Raw genomic sequence first — 19,883 nt, 5'->3', positions numbered from 1 at the left:
TCTAGACTTGCCAGCCTCTTCCACCACTGAATCAGATCTACTTTTAAAGGGGACCTTTATTCTGCCGTTGGAAACACTTTCTCATTTACCAAGTTAAAACTTCTCATGATTTTGAACACTTCCAGCGGATATCCTCTTAACCTTTCCATTCCAAAGAATACAACACGAGTCTATGCATAAAATTGGTGTGCCTGATGTCCGGTATCATTCTTGTATATCTCCTAAAATATGATGCCCAGAATTTTTTTTTGTATTGCAGCTGGGGTACAATAAACGTTTAGCATAACTTCTTTACTTTGGTTGTCAATGTTGTTATTCATAAAGCTGGGAACGCAGGACAACTGTTATTCAACTCCTGCCACGTTTCAAAACTTCAGCTAATAATCTCTTGCATGGAATCTTATCAATCACTCTGGACATCTGCTTGGATAATATCCATAAATACTTACTTATACACAGTTTTGGAGGCTTCTTAAACATAGCTAATATATTAGTTAGAGATGATCAACCCTAATCTCTAATCAGCCTAAATTTCTCCATGCAATGTTTTCCCCATTTCTCTAGACCTATTCCATTCTAACTTTCTTTGTGTCTTTTTTTTTCTTCTGTGTGTTTATTGCTTTTTTTTAAATCACTTAAACTTTAAGTATCAGTATGAGTGCATGCATATATATATATATATATATATATATATATATATATATAAAATATATATAGATAGATAGATAAAGACCAACTTCAATCACTTCCTTGTATCAGTTTCCATCTGTACTTTCCTTCCTCTTCTGTACACTGCTATCTTCTTTGTTCCAGGGGTGGACACAGATCTCTCCCAAGTTACTTAGTCTGCACTTTCCCTCCTCCTCACATCCTACAGGGGCAATCTTTCTTTAAGCTTTGCCCAGGGCTCGAGCTCACATCTTTCTCTAGTTTGTCTTCTTTCTTCCATGCTGCATATTCTGAGATCTTGTCTATCAGAGCTATCTCCTGCTCCTTTGACCTTATTTGTACTGCACTAGTGACCATCTTAATTCCCTTCCTGGGACCCTTGTTAGCTGATACTGTTAATTATTCCATCTCTTCTTCATTTTTTCAAATCTGCTTGTGATTTTTATGAACTACAGCCCCTCCCCCCCCCCCCCCTCTGCAAATACTCTTTATTCTCAAATGCTTGAATCATTTGGGTTTTCTGCCAGATTATTGGAATGGTTCTTGCCAAGGTCACAAGTAATATCCTGATAGATTGATTTTGGCATCTCTTCCTGTCTTTGTCCAGCTTGAACTGACTGTAACCTTTAACTGGATGATGACACCACCTTCCTGCAGCACCTCTTCTCCATTACCCATCAAAGTGGACACGCAGACACACACACACAGACACACACATCACACAGATGTAAATTTACAGTAGTAAGCTGTAAATTATCTACAGTGGCTTTGCTTCTAGCTCTAACACAGTTACCTCCGATGTTTCCCTGGGATCTATCCTTGGTTTACTCTGTCTCCAAATGGAAAAAAAACACCAATCTTCACTGGTGCACTGATCTTTACCCCGCCACACCTGGTTTTGATCCCCTTCCTCATTGTGTGCCAATTGCTAGGTTGTTTGTCTGACATCTGACGTTGCATTTAATGTCCTCCAGAAAACTATTGGGAAGACTGAAGCTATTAACTTCCCTTCCTCCACAAACCCTTTTTCCCAAATTACATCTGCTTGCAACTGTCTGATGATCAAATTTAACCCAGCAATGACAAATCTTTGCCATCACTGAGTCTACTCCCACAACACCACCCAATTTATCCTTGCCTAAACTTATCTGCTACTGAAATCCTCACCACAACATTGTTAATCTAGAGCTGATGATTCTGGTGGTTCCCTAGTCAGTCTTTCATCAACTACTCTCAAAAGTTAAGCTTAGACAAAACCGTCCTTCCCCCACTCTAACTTGTCCCATGTTTTTTTCCATCTATCGCCCTGATATTTGACAAGTTACATTGGCTCCCAATTATGCACCACATCAATTTTTAAAGTCTTAGCATCTTTGTTTTCAAGTCTTTCAGTGGTCTCCTGATCTTTTTAACCTCTTCCAGCCCAACAACATTCATATATCACCAAGCAGCACAATTCGATGAAATGTTTGTGCACCTCCATTTCACATCTGATGTGCACCCATAATTTAAACATTCCATCATTGGCCACTCCTGAAATTTGAAATTTCTTCCCTAAACTTCTCAACCTCTTTCTTGCTTCAGAAGGCTCCTTAAAATCTGGTGTTGGTATTGGTTTATTATTGTCACTTGTACCGAGGTACAGTGAAAAACTTATCTTGCATACCGATTGTACAGGTCAATTCATTACACAGTGCAGTTACATTGAGTTAGTACAGAGTGCATTGAGGTAGTACAGGTAAAAACAATAGCAGTACAGAGTAAAGTGTCACAGCTACAGACGAAGTGCAGTGTAGGTAGACAATAAGCTGCAAGGTCACAACTAGTTAGAGTGTGAGGTCAGAGTCCATCTCATCGTATAAGGGAACCGTTCAATAGTCTTATCATAGTGAGATAGAAGCTGTCCTCAAGCCTGGTGGTATGTGCCCTCAGGCTCCTGTATCTTCTGCCTGATGGGAGAAGAGAGAATGACCCAGCTGGGTGGGGTCTATGATTATGCTGGCTGCTTCACCAAGGCAGCGAGAAGTATAGACCGAGTCCATGGAGGGGAGGCTAGTTTCCATGGGGCTGTGTCCACAACTCTCTGCAGTTTCTTGCGGTCCTGCAGTTGCCATACCAAGCTGTGATGCATCCAGATAGGACACTTTCTATGGTGCATCGATAAAAGTTGGTGAGTGTCAAAGGGGACATACCGAATTTCTTTAGCCTCCTGAGGAAGTAGAGACGCTGGTGAGCTTTCTTGGCCATGGCATCTACATGATTTGACTCTCTCGACCTCAGTACCATTGATGTAGACAGGTGCATGTACACCGCCCCCTTTCCTGAAGTCAATGACCAGCTCTTTTGTTGATATTGAGGGAAAAGTTGTTGTCGTGACACCATGTCACTAAGCTTTCTATCTCCTTCCTGTACACCGACTCATGGTTATTTGAGATACAGCCTACTACGCTGGTATCATCTGCAAACTTGTGGATGGAGTTAGAGAAGAATCTGGCCACACAGTCATGAGTATGTAGGGAGTAGAGTAGAGGGCTGAGGACGCAGCCTTGTGGGGCACCAGTATTGAGAATAATCATGCTGGAGGTATTGCTGCCTATCCTCACTGATTGCGGTCTGTTGGTCAGAAAGTCAAAGATCCAGTTACAGAGGGAGGTGTTGAGTCCCAGGTCTCAGAGTTTGGTGATGAGTTTGCTTGGAATTATCGTATTGAAGGCGGAGCTGTAGTCAATAAACAGTAGTCTACCTCTTTGACAAACTTTTTACAGTCTTCCCTAAAAGCCTCTTGTGTGGTTTAGGGTCAAATTTATTTTCAACTGCCATAGAGTCATTGAGCATAGGAAAAGGTCCTTCAGCTCACCAAGTCCACATCAAGCATCCAAATTCTCAGAATCTGGTTAGATGTGGAGAAAATCATTAGTTGAAACTTAATGGGCTAAGACTCAATTTTTCTCATAAAGAGAAGACCTGCATCTGAAATTGAATAGTAGCATTGCTGTTAAGATCTATATTTTCTGGCCTTCCTGATGACTTGCAGGCTGCTAAACCCTTGGCAACAGAGAAGGGTTGTCCATTCACTACAAAGTCAGCATTCTCTTTGTAAGGGTTGTGGTACAATTCTTGCAGATTCCCTCATTTCCAAAAAAGTTACAAATCCCAAGTGTTGTCCCTTGACCTTTGATGAAAGCTGCACATGTGCAGATATCCAGTGAAAATGTAGTTCCCACCACCTCTGACTTGACTCAGCTTTAACCCTGTCCTTGAACATGTTGATGCAAAAATGGCCCATCATGGGCTGCCAGCATGAATGGACGTGTGACCATGTAAGCACTGTTGTTTTGCGGAGGAGATGGAGAAGACGCACCACACCTCTGAGGTAAGTTTAAAACCATTAAATAATAATTTCAATTATTAGGGCATGCTAAAATTAATGGTGTCTAAGGGACCATCAATAGGGGGGGAAACAGTGCTTCCACAGGCTTTGCAAGACAAAGTGCGCTCAAACATACAGTTATGTCCATTCAAGGCAACAGATAAAATACGTCACTTAATTCACTAACATTCTATCTTTTTATTGTTTGTTGCAGGTAGGGGAATAATGCTCAATTAAATCAATGTCATGTAGTTATTAACTCGCAGCTGAAGAAAGCAGGTCCTTCCTGTTCATCCAGCCTCACCTCTCATAATTGTACATACCTTGATAAAATCTCTCCTTTATTCCAAAGAAAATAACCCTAACCTACCCAGTCTTTTGTTATAAGTATTGCTCTCATCCTGTGCCAGTTATTTTCTAAGATTATTTCTATTCAGCAAACGTGCATTCCTATTGGTTTTCCTGATTGTGGGATCGATACCTGGGCTCACCATTGATGTATTAGCTGCCAATAATGTGCATTCGTTAAGATGAGGATGATCTACATTGATTCCTTGGAATGAATATCTGAATTATCACTAATTGCCACCTTTCTTAAATGTTTGATGGTGAGACCCATAGTGTAGAGTCTACTCAGTAATAAGAACTTCTGCATTGCATGTCACATTTTGTGTGTTGCTCATTGTAGCATTGCTCATTTTCACATATTTCGTATATGTCTCTAAGCATGTTTTTGCCTACCATGGGTATTTAAACAGCTCTAACTAAAGAGACAAATGACCCCTTCTGTGATTATTATTCACTTTTCAATGGCCCAGCCTCTGATTCCTCATACCCCTTGTTCAATCTGTGGTCTTACTGTTATTTGTTTAATTCTTGCCTCACAGATTGTGCTTTTGCTTCCTGTTAAAATTCCCAATAACTAAGAGAGAATTGTTTGAAGAAATTATGTCAGTGAGGAAAGGTATATCTTGATCTGCTGTTTTAAATCATATACCTGTTGAGAATCCTCAGTGTACTTATAAATAAAAGTTGCAGCATTGAAACAGCACATTCAGTATATGAACTATGTTGATATTTACCTCCTAGTTCTAATCATATTGACTGAGCCATTTTCTGTATCCCATTGACTCATTTCCTTCACCCACCTTTTCAAATTAATTGAGAACATTTTCTCACTACATTTTTCCTGCCCTCTGCTTTAACTTCCTAAGATTTAATATGTCTTTAATCATTCAAAAGGTTTTTACTGCTAACTGATCTTGCGTCCTCTCTGAGTGTAAATTGCAATACAGGGCAGATGAATGTAAAATAGGACCAGTATTCTGATGTGGGTGCAGATCAAAATAAGAACTGAATGGAAAGCTCTTGTACCTGGCAGGGAGTGAAGAAGAAGCAGGTTAAGACTTGCTTTCAACTGCAGAATGTAGGAATGATTTGCTCCTTTTTCATTTACGCATAAACATTCAATAAAAACATCAATGCAGGAGAGAATTGTGGTCTGTTTGTTATACAGTGTAATTGTTCCAGTTCTTAACACCAGGTTAACAGCTTGTTAATGGGCACTTACTATCTGAGCTGTACAACACATTGCAGAATGCATCAGCAAGAGCATGGAACTTTCACAGCATCCCTGCACTTGTAATTAAATGAGTCCAGCTTGATTCTTGGTTCATAAACATTTGTTAGGTGGTGCAGAGATTTCTCAAGTTTATCAAGGTGAATTTCCATGTGGACTAGGTGACCTGAAAAGTTCGTTTACTTGAATACTTTTGGTAACTCAGTACAACCTTTGATTCTGTACTGATGGCCTGGATTGATCTTTCAGTCCACAACCCAGACATTTGGAGAAGATTAGAATCAACAAAACCAAGTTGATCTCTTATCCTTAATTTCCCTTATGCCACCGGCCCCCATCACCCCATCTCTTTCCCTTACCCCACCCTCTGAATCTGCCCATCACCCACACATTCCTCCCTCTGGTCCCCTCCCCACCTCCTTTATTCCATGTTCCATTATCCTCTCCTATCAGATTCCATCTTCTTCAGCCCTTTGTTACCACCACCTATCACCTCCCAGCTTCTTGCATCATTCCCACTCCCCCACCCATCTGCCTATCATCCCCCTCTCACCTGGATCCACCTATCACCTGCCAGCTCTTCCTCCACCCTTTTGCCGCCACCTTTTTATACTGGCCATCTCCTGTCTTTCTTTCCAGTCATGATGAAGGGTCTCGACCCAAAATGTCAACTGTCCATTTCCCTCCATAGATGCTGCCTGACCCGCTGAGTTCCTTCAGCTCCTTTGTGTCTTGCTCCAGATTTCCAGCATCTGTGGTCTCTGGTGTCTCCTGTCTTGATTAAATATCTGCAAACTCTCAACACTGGCTACTTCATTAAAAGAATGACTCTTGGGCAAGATATTGGAGAATTGTTGGTCATATGGAACTCCAGCATTACTCATAACTTAGCAGCATTTATTATTTATCTTTAATTTTATCTGTCAATATTTATGTTGATATTTTGGAATTTGTTTGACTTTTATTGGGAAAGTTAGGCCTCTGGAGAGTAGACAATTTATTAATGTCATCATATGAATATAAAGAGGAGTAGACTGTTAGACTTCTCATGTCTATTCTGCCTTTCAGTAACATCATGGCAATTCGGTAAACAGATTAGCTACTTTCTTTCACCAACCTGATATCCCTTGATTCCTCAATACCCCCACATCCAACAAACTCTGTGACTGAGCCTCTGCAGCCAACTGGGTGAAGAATTCAAAAGATTCACTCTCCTCTGCATAAAAAAAATTCATTCTCGTCACAGTCCTGAGAGGTGACTTGATAGAGGTACAGTGTATAAAATTATAAGAGGCAGAGATATGGTAGATATGACAACCTTTTACCCATGGTAGGGGTATGATAAACATGAGGGTTTAAGGTGAGAGGAAGAATTTTCAAAGGGATTGAAGGGGAAAGTTTTTTTTTACACAGTGGTTGATATCTAGAACTCACTACTAGAGAAGGTGGTGGAGTCAAATGCAATCACTCTGTTTAATTGAGATTTAGCCAGGCACTTAAGTTGGCAAGGCATAAAAAGATATGGATGTAATGTGGGCAAATGGGATGAGTGTAGATGGGCAAAAAGGTCAGCACAGGCCAAAGAGCCTGTTTCTGTGCTGTATGACTCCATGACTCTCTCATTAGTTTTTTTAGAAATAACTTTATATATACAGCTTGATAACAGGCCCTTCAGGCCCAACAAGCCTGCGCCGCCCAATTACACCCATGTTAACCCACTAACCCGTACGTCTTCGGAATGTGGGAGAAAGCCGGAGCACCCGGAGGAAACCCACGCAGTCACGAGGAAAATGTACAAACTCCTTACAGACAGCAGGAATTGAACCCTGAACACTGGCGCTGTAATAGGTCGCTACACTACCGTGCCGCCCTAGTTGATGGTGATTTGGAGCTCTACCTTGTCATGGCCCTTTCACTTTATTTGTCTACCTGCACTGCACTTCCTCTGTAACTGTAACACTATACTCTGCATTCTGTTTTGTTTTCCTTTCGTAGTACCTCAATGTAGTTATGTACAGAATGATCTGTCAGGATGGTATTCAAACAAAAGCTTTTCACTGTATTTCAGTACGTGAGACAATAATAAACCAATTACATGCAGACAAAAGTGTCACCTGCGCATTAGAGCTAGATTACTGAGGTTGGAATGACCATGGTTCTGGGCTGGAGATGATACAGTTTCCCATTAGTTCCATTCCAACAGAAAGCTTTTTAGAAGCAAGGCATTCCTGAACTGGAAGTTCCAACATGCCTCAAGGGAAAAGAAATGGCTCTATAGGAAGCTCAAGGCTGAGGATGAGCAGAAGACCCATGACCTGAAGAAAAGAAGGATGGTCCAGCAACTCACAGACAACATAAGTTACACATATTCTTTAGCACCATGAAGGCCGCCTACTGGTTCAAACAATCAAGGCCACATCCAACTAGGAACCAAGAAGGGAAGGTGAACTTGTGAAGGACAAAGAGCATCGATGCCCACTGGAAGGAACACTTCAACCTTTTCAAACCTCACTCTGGCCTTGATGTGATATTATTGATGTGGGCTTACAGAAGGCATTTGATTAAATTCCTCTTGAGAGATGTTTGCTAAAGTTGAATCTCATGGAATTATTGGCCTGATTGGATACTGGGTGAAGTAGATGGACAGTACTCAACAACAATAGCAACTTTCATTTATTAAACTTGGCAACTTGGTTGGCATGGACAGGTTGGGCTGTAGGGCCTGATTCTGTGCTGTATAACTCTGTGACTGTATGTTTTTACTAAGGATGAATATCGCAAGCTGCATAATAAAATAAAATTGATACTATGCCACACTGTGAATAGTCATCTTCCTAAAAGATTTGCTCAAAACATTGGGTTTTATTTCTTGTTATATAGGAGAGAAGGAGAGAGCTTTGGGAATGTATTGCCAGAACTTAGGGCCATGGCATTTGAAAGCACAGCCACCAATGGAAGTGTAAGGAGCTTAGAATTGGAGAAGCAAAGATATCTTGGTTGGTGGAGATTACAGAAATAAGGAGACACAAGACCAGGAGAAGATAGAAAAGTAAGAGAATGTTAAACCTGAGTTGTGCTTAGCCTGCAGACAGTGAAGGCTAAATAGGATTTGTGTTGGGGCATTTGTACCAGAATTGTGGATGGTCTCAAATTTAAGTGGAATGAGGGACCCCAGCCAGAAGTATATGGAACACAGAGGTAGCCAAAGTATGCTTAAGGGTTTGAGCAGCAAATGAGGTGACAGAAGGCCAGCTGGGCAATATTGCAGAAGTGGACAAAGGTGAGAATAACAAGCAGATGAGGTCAAAGCTCAGCTCAGGGAAAGGTAAGACGCCAAAATAACAAACACTCCTACTCAGTTTCAGAAGGTTGCTCGGGATAGGGATGGAATCAGTGACAAGGGAATGAAGTCTCATGTGGTATCTTAAGGAGATGGACTCAAGTCTTCCCAGTATTTCTGCAGATCCAATTCTCTGTCAGACAACTAGTCTGATGACTTGAAGACAGTGGCAGAGCCAATGTGTGATAAAGCTGGGTATCACCAACCTTTCTTGAGTAGCAGTGTGTAACTACTGGAGTTCCCCAAGGATTTGTGTTGGAGCTGACATTACTCGTGTGAAAGCAGAAAAATACATAAGCAGTTCAGAGAAAGGACAAAATTATTGGAAATTGATTTCAATGTAGCCACATCCAGAATGTCATCCACTTTGGACCTCGGGCTTATAAAGGATAGAATGGAATGTTTTCTCAATGTTGAGAAGCCAGAAGCATTGGGGATCCAAACAGATTTAATGGTGGTTGGGGTGGGGGGGGGGGGTGGTGTGGTGGGGGACATTATATGTAGATATAATGCTACAGAAAATGTTCAAAAAGGTTCATGGAATTCTGGCCTGACACCTAGATGTCTGGAGTACAAGGAAATAGAAGTTATGCTCCAGCCATATAAAGCCTTGTTTACGCAGATTACTGGAGCAACACACACAAAATTCTGGAGGAATTCAGCTGGTCAGACAGCGTCTATTGGAGGGAAATAAAGAGTCATCATTTCGGGTTGAGACCCTTCATCAGGACTGGAAAGGAAGAGGGCAGAAGCCAGAATAAGAAGGTCAGGGAAGGGGAAGGAACGCAGGCTGGTAGGTGATAGGTGAGTCCAGGTGAGAGGGGGAGGGGGGATGAAAGGGAGTGATATAAGAAGCTGAGAGGTGATGGGTGGAAGAGGCAAAGGGCTGAAGAAGAAGGAATCCAGTAGGAGAGGACAGTAGTCCATGGAATAAAGGGAAGGAGGTAGGGAATAGATGGGCAGGTCATGAGGGGAGGGGAAGATAAGGGGTGATGGGGTCACTGGAATGAGGGAAAACAAAGGGAAGGGGTAAAAAAAAGAGGGGGGGGGTTACCGGAAGTTAGAGAAATCGATGTTGAGGCCATCAGGTTGGAGACTACCAAGGCGGTCCCTCCAACCTGTGGCCAAGGCAGAATATGAGGTGTTCACAAGATCACAAGACGAGGGAGCAGAAGCAGGCCATTCACCCCTTCGAGTCTGCTCCAAGGAAAAGGGAAGAAATGAGAAATGGGGGGGGGAGGAGGAAGAAAAAAAAACTATTCTAATCCCAATTTCCGGCCTTATCCCCATATCCCTTGATACCCCAACTATTTAGATAACTATCTATCTCTTCCTTGAACGCCCCCAATGATCTGGCCTCCACTGCTGTACCTGGCAAGGAATTCAACAATTTAACCACCCTCTGGCTAAAGAAATTTCTCCTCATCTCTGTTTTGAAACTGTACCCTCTAGCATTTGCAGAATCTCTTGTGTACCCAGATTATTGTGTGCACTTTATGAAGGAAATGTTGGGCGAAGAGGCTTTGGGTGATGGGCTGTTGAGGACTTGGGCATCTGGCATTTAGGTGGAGTGGGTTGTGGGGTAGATTTACTGGAATGATACCTGAATCCAAAGGTTAAATAAGGAGGAGAGATAACCGGCACATTTTGACTGTAGTTGTACTCCCTGGAATTCATGGTGTTGATTGCCAATTTAATTGAAGCATGTATAAGTTCAAGAAACTAATTCCACTGATAAGGGAATCTATGAATATGTACTCCATTTAAAAAAATAGATTGGGCCTTTCAGGAAATGTGGAGAGTGTTAGAAATTTGGAACTCACTTCTGCAGATGACAGTTCGTGCCACTACACTTGTTAACTTTAAGCCTGATGGTGGTAGGTTTTGATAATCAAAGGTATTAAGGAGGATAAGATGGGCATCTGTAGTTGGATCATAGATTAGCCATGTTTGAATTGAATGGCAGGCTCCAGGGATAAATAATAAATCACTTCTTTCTATTCCTATGTGCTACACTCACCCTTCTCCATCCATGGAACGCAATGCTGTACTTGATATGGGAAATGGAGAGTGGAATCCCCATTTCCCCAATGATAAAATATCTAGCCATAGCCATTGTGGATTGCTCTTTCCAAGAATCTATCTGGTGGGCTAGAACACAAAAATGTTATTCAATATGACACAAAAGGAGGCCATTCAGCCTATCAGGCCTATGCTGGTTTCCAATGGACCAATCCCATTGGTACCCTCCTTATTTCCTGCAATTTATTCTCCCTCATATGCTCTTAAACTCCGCTTTGATTATGTTGCCACTTACCTACATCAAGGGGAATTTAGAGTAGCCGGTTTACTAACATGTCTTTGGCACTTGGAGAGAAACTGGACCATCAGGCAGTAAAACATACAGTTGTGGGGAGAATGTGTGAATTCCATGCACACAGCACTCAAGGTCAGGATCAAACCCAGGCTGCAGGAGCTGTGAGGTAGCAGCTCTAACTGCTGTGCCGTTCTACTAGCCAATATTTTGGCAATAGAATGGACATATTGCCAAAAGGCTACATTAGCAGATTATTCCCTCAAGTACATACAAGGAGTGTTTGATGGCTCAGGGCCTGTACTCAGTTCAGTTCAGAAGGATGATGGGGGGGGATCCCATTGAAACTTATCGGATACTGAAAGGCCTGGAGAGTGGATGTGGAGAGGATGTTTCCAGTAGTGGGAGAGTCTGGGATCTGAGGGCACAGCCTCAGAATAAGGGACGTCCCTTTAAAACTGAGATGAGGAGGAATTTCTTCAGCCAGAGGGTGGTGAATCTATGGAATTCATTGCCACAAGGGGCTGTGGAGGCCAAGTCATTGGGTGAACTTAAGGCAAAGATTGATAGGTTCCTGACCGGTAAAGGGGTTAAGGGTTATGAGGAGGAGGCAGGAGAATGGGGTTGAAATAAGCAAATGATTGAATGGCAGAGCAGACTTGATGGGCCAAATGGCCCAATTCTGCTCCAATATCTTATAGTCTTACACAAGATGTACTTGAGATAATTTTCTATTGATTAGTTGATTCCCCTGACACTGGGGAATATTATTTTCATGTTTGTTATATTGTAAATTCAATAACTTTGTTTTGGTTGCCAGGTTTGGACGGGCCCATTGAGGCTACATATTAAACATTTGCTTCTGGGGCTATTAATGTGGGTTTGTTTTTTTGTTTTGGTAAATAATACAATAATCCTCAAGGACAAAGGTCCAGGTTGATGCTCCATAATAGCATCATTTTGAATAATGAGAACGGGCAAGTTATTACTGACGCCCTGGCCAATATTTATACCTCATTCTACATCACAAAGCTGAATCTGGTCATTATCACATTGGTGGTTAAGGGATCTTGCTGTACCTAAACTCATTGCATTATGTCCTATATCACAACAGCAACTCATCTACAAATGTATCTTTCTGTGGAGCATTTTGAGATGTTCTGAAAGAGGTGCGAGAGCCACTGTGGATTCTTTGTGTCAGCAGATTATTTCCTCCAGTTTATCTCCAGATTCTTATATTGATAACTGAGAGGCAAATCTTTGTTGTTTTCTTTTAATTGTGGCTATAATTATTCATTAATGACATTTAAAATGAGAACCTGCAGCCTAATTTCATTTTTTGTTAGTCTAGGCCTTTTGCATATGCTCATTTTGTGCTACTGCTAAGGTGGGAGGTTAAACAGCAGTCTTTGCAGGCCCTGTGCCTTTACCAGTGCAGAAATCTCTGGCATTTCAAAACAGTTGAATTTTCATTAAGTTCAATTCTTAGAGATTTCCTGTACCCATGTAACATTTATTTTACTTCCATCATGTAATATTTTTGCATGTGTTTTTATATATATGTAATTTTTAATTTAACAGATGTAACATTTTCTTTTTATATATTGGGTTTTGTTTTAAGGCTTTCTGTAGCAAAATGTTAAGAACAAACTAAGTTTTGATAAAAAGGATGTAATCCCAGTATTAAAAATTATCTCATAATTTTAATATTTTTCAGACAAAAAGCAGGTTTTATGACATTCCATTTTAAGATCAGTGAAGTGTTGACTTTGTAAATGGTCTTTTTTTAAAGAAAGTTATGAATATAAGCCTAGTTACCTGTTTCCAGTTTGAACACAAATAGAGTTGTCCTGTACTGCTGAGTATCCTATGCACTAGACAGACTTAAATAGTTGATGTAAGAATCACAGATGTGCCTCTTCCTATTTTTCCTCTTAGCTGTTGACCTTTCCCAGACAGTACCGAAGATGCACACAACAAAGCGGATCTTGAAACATTGGTCTATTTTTGATAATGCTCACAGATGTAGAGGAAGCGTTTAAGGTTGTGCGATTGGGCAGCCTGTGGTTGATTACTAGAGTCTGGTACAGGCTCAAGTTTCCATTGAATGTTAACAAAGGCTGTGGAGGGTTCTGTTGGTACTGCAGTGAGACCATGCTTTCTGGGAACAGGTAAAAGAGAGACCTTCTGTAATCTACAGTTACTGTAGTCTTCTTTATATAATCTCTGCATCTCTTCTGTTTTGTTATACTCAGCGATCCTAGAGTCGAAAATAGCCTATTGTCCCAGTTGCAAAGCATAAAGGAAGTTTCAGTAAAGCAAAGTACATAGTGTGGAGAGGGGGAGGGGCAAAGTTAAGGGCTGGTCTGCAAAAAAAATTAAAAGTGGAGATTATTTTCATCAACTGAACAGGGTACCTTTATGTCTTCCTAATAATTTTTCTGTTCCTGCACTTAAACAAATGTTGATTTTAATTGATTTTGAAAGCACGTGTGTGCATAGCATGATCCTGGTGTTGGTAACAAAGGTGCACTGAGTAAAGTGCATAAATAAGTTTCAGTTTCAATACATTATCTTTCCTTTAAAGAAAAACTAGTATATACTTTAAATATGGTAGGATGCATCGTCCCTATAATTTTTTAACATGGACACTCTTTTGCACTGGAATGGTAGTTGGTGGTCAGCTGTATTCTAATGAAGTCAAGCCATTGTTTGTTCTAAGGAGGCTGGTGCATTCCACTGCTTTATGGTTTATTATCGGACTGTGTGTGCGTGTGAGGTACCATTTGGTATCTGCCATTTGGCCGTTAGTTCAGCAAATAAAATATTTATTGGTTCTTTCTCCCCTTCTCCCTTTCTGCCTGACATATTTTGCACTGAGTAAATCTGTGACCAGTTTATCAATATAGTGGCATTAGTTAGATCATAGGGAATCAATAAACTTTGCCATTGCTGTGCTTCGACCGTCTGGGTATGAACATTAAATGCAGTAAAAAAAAAGTTAATTCCAATATTAGAGACATTCATGCATAATTTAATGCAGCTTTATTGTGTTTTAAAATTGCTTTATAACTGGTCACGTTAAACGCTCAGGAGTTTGCAGAAAAAAATCTTTTCATGAGAGTTCTTCCACCTCGCCTTCCTATCACCTCCTTCTTCTCCCACTGACTTTTAAAAAAAATCTTTCATCTTTTCTCGTTTCTACCTTCCTCTCCCCAATACCAAGCTTGTGTCAGTGCAGGATTGTGTCCGACTGGACACTGGCTCACTAAAGTCTCTGTTCCTGTGGGACAGGACTTCTAACAGGAACATAAAAATTGGGGGGGGGGGGGGGGGGGAATTGCAGACCTGGGTATGGTTTACCAGCATTCACTGAATCAGGGCATTCTTACCCATGGTTTAAATGACATTCTAATCAGGGCATTCTTACCCATGGTTTAAATGACATTCTAATAGCTGTGATTTATCTTAAGTTTAATTTTTGTAGTTTTGGTTACTTTATTTTGATTTATTTACTAATGTACTTGTAGTTGTTTTATGCATTGAAATTAGTAACACAGTTTGCCTAAAATTTGTTTCCCCCTCCCCCCCAACCCCATAAAAAGACAGAAATCAGTCATTGGCCTTGCTTCTGCTTGCTCTGCAGTGACCCCTGCTGGAAAGTGTGAATAGTGGTTGCGAACCTCATCAAGCTCTCTTATGACGTCTCCATAGTCTGATAGAACACAACTTAAACTGAACATACGTCTGTAGAGAGAAGGGAATATTTAAGAAATAAGTATATAGTTAAAAATCGCAGTTTAGAAATAAGGACACAGTAGAGTAATTACAAATATTGACCATGGTAATGCTTGGAAAAATTTGTTAATGTTCTTCTGTGCAACTTGGGGTCATTGGGCAAGCAACTACTGATGCCAAGTTCCATTAGTCAAAAATATAATTTATGTTGTGAATGAAAGGATTACAAAAGTAATTTCAGCAATGATTCAGAGACCTCACAGTGCTCAAATTGGCTACTGAATTTGTCTACAAAACAACAAAAAGTTTGCATTGCGATCTTCCTCTTTGACTAAGAAATAGACTTGCAGTTCCTCTTCAGGTACCTATCATTCTGACTGAAATACCTGTAGGAAAGCAAAGTTCAGGGAGTGCACTGTCTGCCACATATTAATTGTAAATAAGAAGCTAATAGTTTTTAGAAATTACAGACATTGGGTAGAGCAGAGGGCAACTTCAGTTTTTATACCACGTATACATTACCTACAAAACGAAAACCTTCAACACTGATTCTGTTGTGTTCCAACTATGCTCCCTTGTCATAATCCAACATTTTAGCTGCATTACCTTTGTTCTTCTCTCCAGTAAATGTTTTTGGATTAAAGACCATTTTTCCTATCCAGGATAAAACATTATCTAAGGTTATTTGCAACTTAGTTCTTTTGCTCCGTGTTATTTCGTTTTTATATCTGATGTTTTAAAGTTTCTGATCCTAAAAGCTTTGTTGGACTTTGAAGTACTGAATTGTTAAAACTATATCCTGGTCACTTGATCTTGAGTGTTTTGTATTAGTGAGGGCCACCAGCTATTTTTTATTGGGATCATTAAAAACCTGAAGAAATAGACAGTGGAAAATTCTTCATACAGTATATCAATTTTCTGTGTATTAGAGTTTTTATAATACAGAAAATTTTATAAAGTGGAAAACAGTGGAAAAGACCAGCAGATGAAGTAATTGATGCTCTGCTATTATCTTGTCTTAATGTGTACCTGTCATATCTTTTCCATGTACTTAACTTCTACTGCTTCTCTGTGAGGTGAGAGTTTGGTTGACTTGCTGGCACTCTCACCTCTGCACAGAAAAGTTAAAGTTCAGTCCCCATTGTGTACTTGCCTGGCATTTTGTGTCGTTCTGACGTAGCGTTGCAATTTAACAAAGATACAAACCTGAGTCTTAACTACCTGCTCAAGTGGATGGAAGTGATCCCGTACAACTTGTGTGTTGGGATAAATTTTGGCCAGTACATTGGGGAAAACTGCTACTCTGCCAGATATTGCTGTGGAATGAAATCATTTATGGCCTCCTGAGAGGATACACAAAATCTTGGTTTAACATATCATCAAATGAAACCTTCAACAGCATATCTCTCCCTCAGTGTTACACTGAAATATCGGCATGGATTATGCAGACATCTACCTAGACATGCAAGCTATTGACTGAGTTCTGACTACCATAACTGAATTGAGACTGGTGCTTTGTAAAATTAAAACAGAGACTGCTGGAATAACTCAGCAAATCAGGCAACATCTGTATAGAGAGAAACAGTTTCAGGTCAGTGATCTTTCTCTGGAATTAGTTCATCATCTGAAGAGTTCATAAAAAGATATTGACCTGAAACACCAACTCTGTTTCTCTCTTCATAGATGCTGCGTAATTCGCTGAAAATTTCCTGCATTCTGTTTTTATCTCATATTTCCAGTATGGGCATTTTTTTTTCTTGCTTTATAATTACTGTTGTTTAGAGATCCTTTCCCTGGTATACTTTCTGTAAAACTTTACACTTGAAGTTATGTTGCTGCTTCCTGTAGGAGCTTTTGAAAATACTGTTGGTGTTTAGTCTCTGAATTGTTTTGTTTGACTGACTGAACTAGTGCAACCATCTTTTTCTGTCTGTATTCTAACTTTTACCTAGTCCCATTCACCCATCTGTCCACTGCTTGCTGACTTGCACTTCACCGGGTCAAGCAACACCTTGGTTTTTAAAACAAGCAGCAATGTGCCGGAGGAACTCAGCGGGTCGAGCAGCATCTGTGGGAGGAAAGGAACTGTTGACGTTTCGGGGCAAAACCCTGCATCAGGACCAGATGCAGGATTTTGACCCGAAATGTCGACAATTCCTCTTGTCCCACAGATGCTGCTCGACCCGCTGAGTTCCTCCAGTGGATTGTTTGTTGCTTCAGACTCCAGCATCTGCCGTCTCTTGTGTCTCCTTGATTTTGAAAGTTCTCATCCTTGTTTACACTTTGCTCCATGATCTTGCCTAATCCTATCAGTAAACTACTCCACTGTGATCTCTGCACTCCTCCAATCCTGGCCTCTTGTGGATTCCCTAATTTCTTTGTTTCTTCATTAGCAATTGTGTTCCTAAGCTGTGGAATTCTCTCCAACTCTCCTCACTTCCACTGAAACAGTCTTTTAAAACCTACCTCTTTAACCTAGCTTTAGCTCACCAGTTCCTGTATCTCTTAATGTGGCTTGGTGTCAGATTTTGCTTGGTTATGCTATAGTGATGTTTATTGGGATGTTTTACTATGTTGTAGGTATTATATAAAGACATGATGAATTAGTGGATCATTAAGATTCTGTCTCCATCTGATGCTTGTGGTCTCAACACACAATGATTAATGAGGTGGCAGGTTTTCATAGTCGCCTTGTTAATTGTCAAATATCTTGAAGCCTTGAAATTGTAGCATTTGTTTGGAATTCAGTGCCAAATATATTAATGTGATTTGTCCCTTCTGCTATCTGACACCATTTTAATTAAATCAGAATCTTTGGGTAAATGCCATCATGTTGTGCCTGTTCATAATCTGTTTTCTTAAATTTCTCATCAATGGTGCCATGTGCTCAATGCTGTTGATACCCATGGTATTGACAGGCTTATTGAGACAGGTGGTGCCTTTCTTGCTTCCTGGGGCATTCCAGAAAAGGCAGCTGCTACAGCTTTTCCGATCAATGCCAGTTTCTGCTCACCACCTGCACTGGCTTTAAAGCTGCAGTCTTCAGTACTTCCAGCACCACACTTGGAGCAGGTGTTCCTCCTGGAGAGTCACACTGCTCAGAAGCGAGCCCTTTGGCCCATCATGTTTACATTGACCCATCTGTACTAATTTTCCTGCACTTGGTCCGTAGCCTTTAGTGCCTTAGCAATTCATGTCCTTGTCCAGATACTTCTTAAAATATCATCACTCAGGCAGTGTGTCCCACATTGCAACCACTCCCCATGTGAAAGGACTCTGCCTCAGATCACCTCTAAACCTCCTTATGCCTTACCTTAAATCTATGCCTTTTGATTTTAGACACCTCTGCAGTGGGGGAAAGCTTCCTACTATCTGCAGTTGAGGGTGTGTGCTCCACTTTAAAGTATTGCCGTTATGTTACAAAGTAGTGTAAACTGTTCTAGATACACTGGAGTTCAGAAGAATGAGAGGTGATCTTATTAAACTAGATTCTGAGGGGGGGGGGGGGGGTCGATAAGGTGGATGCCGAGAGGCTGTTTTCCCCTTGTGAGGGTGCCCAGAACTAGGGGGTATAAATTCCAAATAAAGGATTATCCATTAAGGGAGAGATGAGGAATAGTTTCTTCTCAGAAGCCAGGGAATCCTTGGAATTCTGTACTCGGGTAATTATTTAGGCAGTTTCATTGAACATATTCAAGGTCTGGAGGGGCGTCGAGGGTTACAGGGAACAGGCAGGAAAGTTGAGCTGAGGTTAAATTCAAATCTTATTCGATGGTGGACCAGGCTTAAGGGACCTTTTGGTCCACTGCAGCTTGTGTTTTCTTAAACTGTACAACATAAGCTTGGGAAATGATCTGATTTTCTGTAAAACAAACAAGCTGGCTCAAGTAGCAGGACTTTGGTCCCAAAGCTTCTTTAATCGTTAGTGTAAATAGAAGACTTGGAAGAGAAACTGTTTCTCCCAAGTTCACTGGTTCTGGAAAATGTACAGTGGAGATTTTTGGAAAACAGCTCACAAATATATGTTTGTGACTAAGTTGTGGAATGAATTAAGAAGGTTGTAAGCTAGTGGCCCTGTTTCTAGTCTTGAGCTGTGAAGACATTTCAGAGGAGCTTCTGAGATATGCAGTAATGAGTACTTCTGTTTTTTAAAAAAAAATCAGTTCCCAACTACTGTGATGAACGTTATTGGTTCTTTGTTTTGACTAAAGTTCTAAAATGCACTTCCCATATTGACACTGTTCAAATGGAGGTGATAAGGTGCAGTGGGGAGGGGTGGAGAGTGCTGATCATTGTTGGGGTGTGATGAAGATCCTGGCACGGGCTGTGAAAGGGGTTGCTTTGTCCTGGCAGAAGTGATAGAGATTTAATGAGTTGGAAATCCTGAGATGACTTGGCAGCAACTGCTCCTGTTATTCATTTCCCTCACGCTGCTGAGGAGAATAAACCAAATGATGTCATGAGTAGTTGCTCATTAAAAAATGTCACCACATAAAATTCCAAAATGGCTGAGGGAGTTTTCTCTTTTTTAAAGGGAACTTTTGGGATCAGTAGCTTTATTTAACCATTTCACTACTTTATTTATGGAATGTCTGTAATGAATGCTGCTTTGTTTTACTTACATTTGAAAAATAATTGAAGTAATCCCAAGAAGAATTGTTTATGATTAGAAGACTTTTAACTGCTTTTTAGGCCTTCCCAAGATGATTCCTCGGGTGATAGGTATCTGAAATGTATGTCTCCCAAATTTAAATATGTCCAATCTCATCATCCAATGCATGGTCAACTTCAAAAGAGAAAGCATAGGGTACAAATAACTGTGATTGAGGTACAGTTACTGATGTGCCAGATGGCTGCCATGTATATCCTGTAA

General features: G+C 40.6%; 1 protein-coding gene across 6 annotated transcripts in view; it reads left to right on the top strand.

Moving 5' to 3' along the window:
* The window catches only part of LOC127572100 (transcription factor Dp-2-like), a 166,789-nt gene that overhangs the window by 64,485 nt on the left and 82,421 nt on the right, over positions 1–19,883 (top strand). The window contains exon 1 of one of the 6 annotated variants that reach the window (XM_052018981.1): positions 13,309–13,443. The exons of 4 other annotated variants lie outside the window; for them this stretch is intronic. In XM_052018981.1, coding sequence (XP_051874941.1) covers positions 13,380–13,443 — 64 coding nt within the window. In that variant the 5' untranslated portion in view covers positions 13,309–13,379. Of the gene's footprint in view, positions 1–13,308; positions 13,444–19,883 lie in introns of those variants that run through there. One more of the 6 variants, XM_052018983.1, reaches the window with a different exon arrangement.

Source organism: Pristis pectinata, chromosome 6 (assembly GCF_009764475.1).
Source record: "Pristis pectinata isolate sPriPec2 chromosome 6, sPriPec2.1.pri, whole genome shotgun sequence".
NCBI classification, from domain to species: Eukaryota; Metazoa; Chordata; class Chondrichthyes; order Rhinopristiformes; family Pristidae; genus Pristis; species Pristis pectinata.
Note: the sequence above shows the minus strand (reverse complement) of the source record. Positions and strands in the feature narration are given on the sequence as shown.